This window comes from Salvelinus alpinus, chromosome 32 (genome assembly GCF_045679555.1).
Source record: "Salvelinus alpinus chromosome 32, SLU_Salpinus.1, whole genome shotgun sequence".
Classification (NCBI taxonomy): domain Eukaryota; kingdom Metazoa; phylum Chordata; class Actinopteri; order Salmoniformes; family Salmonidae; genus Salvelinus; species Salvelinus alpinus.
Window position 1 is genome coordinate 9,334,774 of NC_092117.1, and position 6,830 is coordinate 9,341,603.

Below are 6,830 nucleotides of genomic sequence, written 5' to 3' on the forward strand. Positions count from 1 at the left end.
TGTGCTTGTGTAAAGGATGTCACGCTACTTGCTTATTAGCGAGTAGGGCTGGGCAATATCAAATAAATGTGATTAATTTGAATTGATGTTTTTTCACAATATTCCATTTTTTTAATGTGTCAACTGCTCAAATTGCATGCAGGGCAGACACTACTAAAACGGGAGTATCAATGAACATTGATTCTGGAAAAATGTATGGTCAATTTGTCGCACAGCATTTTTGCCAAAGACTGTTAAACTAGCTGTAAGGTCTGTGTTTAATAAATGTGCAATAAGCATAAACCACAATTATATAAGGAACTGGCAACTCGTTCTCATTCTGAGAAATAAGGTAACTCTGTCACGTTCAATCCTGTTACTTTACTTGGCACTAAATATAGTCTTTTATTTTTTACCTCGAGATAGGAAACTTTTTTTTATTAAGTTGGACATTTTCTCTTTTTGACAGAATGTAAAACACTTGACAGAATGTAGTTACACTACTCAAAGGGCACCCAATTGGTGGAACAACCCATCTACGGTACCATAGCATTATGTGAAAGGAAAAGACCTTATGCCTAAATCAGCTGATTTGATTTCCATGCTTTGGACCAATCAAGTATATCAGTCCTCCTCACATACTCCTAGCTCACCCTAGTCTATCTGGCCTTACATTCCACATACAACAAGTGAAAGGGAAAACATCATTACACCTAATGTTAGATCTTGTTGAATAGACCACGGCCTATGTCATCAAAACTTGCTATCTCAACACAAAGTATGCATTTGTTTCATGTGTGTAATTATAAAACAAACGGAGGGAGTCCATGCCCAAATGCAACGTCTGGAGTCTGTACACATCTCATTATAAGGTTGGCTGTCAAGAAAATGCTACCAAAACATGATCCTTCTCACACTGCACCCATGCAGGGAGATACATGTTGCTCATCTGAATGTATGTGGAAAATGTTTAGCCTATGGACAAACATTGGTACAACAACAAAAAAATATTGGCCTAGATATTGGCCTCATCTCTATATATTATTTTGTTTGAAAAGAGTGGACTTCTATGAGAACCTAAAGGCCTAGGTGAACGTCAAAAAAGGCACGGTACAGTAGGCTACTAAAAGAAATCTACACCTCCTCTACTTGGTAGCTGTCACAATAATGTTTTACTACTACAGCAAACTGCAAGACAGAGAATAATCCATGTAACCTATCCGCAACGTCCAAACCAGGAGGTCCAGTTAATAGTTGTTTCCCCAAATCACGGTTTCTACAATGATAGACACTACAAGCATTATCAACATTGCTGGCTAGAGGCCCACGCTGTGGTTATGCTCACACGTGAAGTAAGGTGTTTACGACGCTACGATAAAGACTACTGCCATATCATGGGCGCAGTGAAATCAATTGAAAGCGGCATTGGTGGATACATTGTAACCAAAACAACAGGAAAACAATCACATTAGTTGCGAAGAAAAATTGTAACAGACTGTCGCAGGCAAATCAACTTACATCTTCAAAGAGTGATCCAACGTTGGCTGTCACGAGCAGTATTCCCGAGCCTGCTGTCAGCTTCCCCGCCATAATTCTTTCAGAATCAAAAATGTAGCGGACTTTGACTGTTCGGAATTGAAAGTAGCAAAAGTCGTTAAAGGTTTCACGAGGCTGGTTCAGTTAAAATATTGAGGAATTGTGACTGCAGCCAGGTTTGTGACCGTTCGGCTCGCTCATACTAGCAAGGCTCGTGCATCTAGTTGCTTGCTGACGGTCTTGCTGCTCTGTAGATGTTTTGGCTACTTTTTCACATTTACTGCCATCACAAATGTTTCCGTTTTAATCCATAGCGACTACTGGGCTCTGGTTCATTCCAACAGTGAGTGTTTAATTCCCTGTCTTTTGCAGTGAAAAAGTCTACCTCGTAAACCGCGACTCCGCGATTGCCTTTGATTGTTTAGAGAGGATAGGCTGGAGTCTTTCACTGTCCTGACGTCACCAAGCGAATGGAAAGACGGAGCTGTTTTAAAAGGGCAACGCATTACTAGAAAAGCCACGCAAGACTGCCTCGGAGCCCTTACTTAGGCCACTTTACTTGTTGTTGCTTAAAAAATATATACATATACGCAAAATTGTGCCATATAACTGTCCTGCCTAAACAATTTCATTCACTGTGAATGCAGCTTCTGACATATAACAATGTCATAACAACAAAAATATAGACAGATTATTACTGACCTTTCTTTGGTAGTGACACAGATGATACATGATAGAAAACTTTGCTGGTCAGCTAATTAGCAAGATGAAAGTATTATAGTGAGAGTACTATTGTCAATAGCGTACCTAAAAACTGGGTTGTAGGAGAAATTGCAAGCAAACACTGTTGCAGCTGCAGTGTGCTTGAGTCAGTGCAGGAGATAAGAATGGCCTACATTATTTTTAATTGCAGATGACACTATCTATTAACTGTTCTTTTCTAAACCACTAGTTATTATTAAACTTGTAATATATCAATTGTTCATCTTCTCATTTCCATTTAGGCCTACATGTTTGTCATTGAGTAGCCTATACCTACATTTCCACAAGCTGGGAAGTTGAAATGTTTACTTCTTCAAGAGAACAGCGTCTCCCATGCCATTTGCTTGTGTGAATTTGGTGAGGCCCACAAATGAGTTTGTTTTCTTTTTCTAAATTTAGCATCTGAGTGGTTAGAGGCCTTTTTATATTTTATCGTCATTCATTTTTTAGATGTGTTCTCAATGCTCATTAAAAATGTACCTCAAGGGCCTCCCGAGTGGCCTAGCGGTCTAAGGCACTGCATCGCAGTTCTAGAGGCGTCACTACAGTATAATAAATCGAAATAAATAATGAAAATGTACCTCAAATACAACAAGTTTGCAAAGGCCTTACAACCTTCACCATCCGAAATGGCCCGGGACATACAAGTCCTTTGCTGTCGTCCCATACGAGTTTCCTCTTCTGTGCCATATCCTCCCCTAATGGTCTGGAGGGAAAAGTGAGGTCAAAAATGGACCCACTGAATTAGTACTCGGCGGGCAAGAGGTCAGAACATACAAGAACCAATCAGGCGGGTCTTATTTTGTGAGAAGATGTCAAGATGGTAGAGGCATGAGCCCAAAAGAAAAGATGAGCAAATACGGGGACACAGTGGAAGTCCCTAAATGTTTTGAGTGTTGCCCCCTTAGGAGGTAGTGGGGGAGTACACGTGGTTCATTAAGATTTTGTGGAGAGAGCAAGGAGATTATCGCTATAACAAGCTATTCAAATTGCTCACAGCTGTGTCTGGCAGTATGCGTGTGTGTGTCTGTTTGTCTGTGTGTCTGTGGCTGTGTGTGTTTAGGGAGGGGATATTGGGTGCCAGTCCCTTCCGTTGTAGACCAGCCGCTGCGGACGGGGTGGTGTTCACGATCTCCGGCTGCTTTGCATGTGTTGGTGCTGGCATGACACACCAGGTGTGACCGCCCGCTGGCCTCTCAACCACAGACATGAGGAGGGTAATAACATTCCAGTGCTATCCTGCTGCTCTCAGTCAGAGCTGGTTGTTGTGGGTGTGCTGTAGCCTATCAAGTACTTTGCAAATCATTCTTCATTTAATTTGTGTTTCTATTTGTTCCAGTAAGTGATTACTGTTTTAGATGTTCCTACTTTTGCTTGTGGGAATAGTGCAGAACGTGACAATGTAGCCTGTGCTCTTTCATGGTTCTCACAGATATGATATTGATATCTTTATTCATTTGAAACCAAGTACTCGTCCAGTTGTTGAAACTGGGGGGTACTCTAGTGTAATGCTCTTGATCAGACTGACTGATGTTTATCATTAAGTTAGCAACATTTTGTCAGCAACTCGGCATACTTGCTACAATCCCGCTGCGGTCGGGTGATTAAGAGGTAACAGGCTTGTGTAGATAAGAGACCATTAACAGTGCGAGGGAGAATAAAAGAGGAGGCAGTGAGGAGGAGAGAAGGAGGAGAGGAAAATAAAGTTGGTGTGTTGCTATTTACATTAGCCGGGGGGGGGTTGTCTTTGCCAAGCCTACAGTAGCCCTTTCCCCTTTCCCCTTTCCTCGTACTGTGTTATTCAAACAGAGATGGCGAAAGCAAGTGCAAATGTCTCTTAAAAGTACAGTATAAATATGTGAGGTTTGCATAGAACATGATGATAACAGTTCAGGTAATGTGTTTCACAAGGTCCACTAAATACTACACTGTTTGCACTGGACAGGATATCCCACAAGGGTTGTTGTTTGCATGTGTGTGTGTGTGTGTGTGTGTGTGTGTGTGTGTGTGTGTGTGTGTGTGTGTGTGTGTGTGTGTGTGTGTGTGTGTGTGTGTGTGTGTGTGTGTGTGTGTGTGTGTGTGTGTGTTTTATTCATTTTGCTGATAAAGGACTCCAACGTCCAACTGGCTGAAGCCCCTCCCTCTCCACTCGGGGTAATGGAACAAATGATGTAGGAATTCCAGTCCGTGAGCAAATATGTGCACTTTGACCCCTATCCCTCCACTGCTCAAATTCACTCGCGTAGAAAAACATGGAAATAAAACAAATAAAAAAATGTCAAGCTCTAAAGAGCTGTGATTCAGCCCCTTTAAAACTGTGACAACAATGTCTCAACTTGATGTTTATGTTCCTATGGTGTTCACTGTTTCACTTCCTATTCCCAAGACGTAACTTTTACCATTGCATGGGAATGTCGTCCAACATAGAAACTGTTTAAACTCTCTGTGGCTAATTAAGACGGTGTAGCTCATTTATCAACTTAGAATTCTACATTACAATTTACATTATGGCAGGGTTTCCCAAACTCGGTCCTCGGGACCCCAAGGAGTGCACGTTTTGGTTTTTGACCTAGCACTACACAGCTGATTCAAATAATAAACTAATTATCAAGCATTGATCATTTGAATCAGCTGTGTAGTGCTAGGGCAAAAACCAAAATGTGCACCCCTTGGAGTCCCGAGGACCGAGTTTGGGAAACGCTGCATCAGGGTATACCTTTTTCGGCATGCAATACATTTGTAAGTCGTTTATTTACAGTTTATAGTTTCTGTAAATCAGTTATAAACAGTTATAGCTCTCTGATTGAAATGTAGTGTTTTGTGTGATGCAATGTTTAATGGGTGGTGATCATTGCTAACTTTCACTTCCCAGGATATTAGGTGGTTGACCTGACATGTGCTGTTTCGTTTCTTCTTGTCCATCTCTGTAATGCTTTGTCTAGAATCTGGAGTATGTCTTTCTGTGACTGACGGGATGCTCTCCTTTTGTCAATCACATCACATGTTGATTTTGGAGAATCTGTCTATCTCTCACTCCCCACATAGTTGTTGAAGTGGATCTATGACTTAGGCTACACTAAAGCTATTCATGTCTTTTTCCTATACACAATGCACACAGGTCAGCACGTGTCCTCTAAGCTACTAGGGAGGTCCCAGTACTGATCTGGAACCTGGAAAGGGGCCCAACCCCCCTCCACACACAGCATGGCCACAAAGTGCCGGGGGCGGCAATTAACCCCGTCCATGATTTCAATTTGAGCAGTTCACAAAGTCTACCTTCCCTGCCATCACTGTACCCTTAAATGTATTACACATTTCTGCTACTCCTTTTCTTGGCCTGGGTGGATCCCACTGTGAGGCCGACCTATTTTGACGCTCCCCCAGGAAAGGTCTAATATCCTCTCTTCTAATTTACCCTCTCTCACCATTTAATTTGGACCGCTGTACTCTTGTGGGACAAAATGTCCGTTATTTTCCCAAAAGAGGCTGGTGGACTAAATCTGGTTAATTCTAGAAGGACTGACCGATGAGATGTTCTTCCTTCTTTCAAGTGGTTACTGTACTTCTTTTATATTTTCACTAATTAAACAAGATTTGACAAATGAAAGCAAGGGCTCCACCACTCGGCTTTCATCTGTCCAGTTATTTCTAATAGGAGAATTCTTCGAGGAAGAGAGAAAGAAAGGCTGTATTTTCAGAATTCGAACGGGGCCCTTATCTAAACCAATGCAGGAAAATGTGGAAAGTTTTAACTCTCTTGAAATCAGGAGTTTGTATCCTGCACCTGAAGTTGCAAACCTTTCCTTGGAATTGTAAATTATAAATACTCACTCATTTGTGCTACAGAGGTAATAAGTGGGACCACAGATAACTTGAAATGTGCTAACAACTATTTGGGGTGGGAATTGTTCAAAAATCTAACTGTACAAGAGATGCTTCACCAAACAATGTACAAATAACCTCACACGTAGTATGCTTTCATTAGCATACAGTCAATCTCACACTGTCATTCCCGCCCTAGAGAAATGTAAACCATTTTAGAAACAGCCGCCCTACTAACACACAGAGAGCAGAGGCCATTCAAACCAAGACCACCCCCTTCCCACTTTCTTATTTATTTTCCCCTTCATTCAAAACCATAACTTCTGCCCTTCTCCTCCACAATCCAGAATCCAAGTAATGAGGTCTGTTCTAAATATACTCTGCAGAATTTTGCCTTTTTTGTTGCTGGTCTAGCTAAGGGATCTTGAAGGTGTTGAAAACTGGCCTGTGTAGCTAGGTAACCGGCATTGCCAAACCCGAAACAAACCCCTCTCTGTGCTCTACTCTGGCCCCTTACGTAAATGCCCTACAGAGTTAGACTTAATTGACATCAACTCTTGGCCTTGACCAGACTCAAAATGATGGGATTGTTCCACCTTGTGACCGACATGTGTTTATGCTGCAGCTCGTTTTAGTCAATCATAGAACCAACCCTGTTCATCTCAGTCTTTGGCTGTGCTCTCTACTTCTGTTCTTTATTCCTTTGGCATGTGTAGCAGAAATGAGTTCTG

General features: G+C 41.7%; 1 protein-coding gene across 4 annotated transcripts in view; it reads right to left on the reverse strand.

The window, feature by feature from the left end:
* Positions 1 to 1,955, reverse strand: part of LOC139562071 (inositol polyphosphate-5-phosphatase A-like) — a 268,112-nt gene extending 266,157 nt beyond the window's left edge. For 2 of the 4 annotated variants that reach the window (XM_071379386.1, XM_071379385.1), the window contains exon 1: positions 1,498 to 1,954. In XM_071379386.1, the coding sequence (XP_071235487.1) occupies positions 1,498 to 1,569 (72 nt within the window). In that variant the 5' untranslated portion in view covers positions 1,570 to 1,954. Of the gene's footprint in view, positions 1 to 1,497 lie in introns of all 4 variants that reach the window. The other 2 variants (XM_071379382.1, XM_071379384.1) reach the window with 2 other exon arrangements.
* Between the last annotated feature and the right edge of the window lie 4,875 nt (positions 1,956 to 6,830).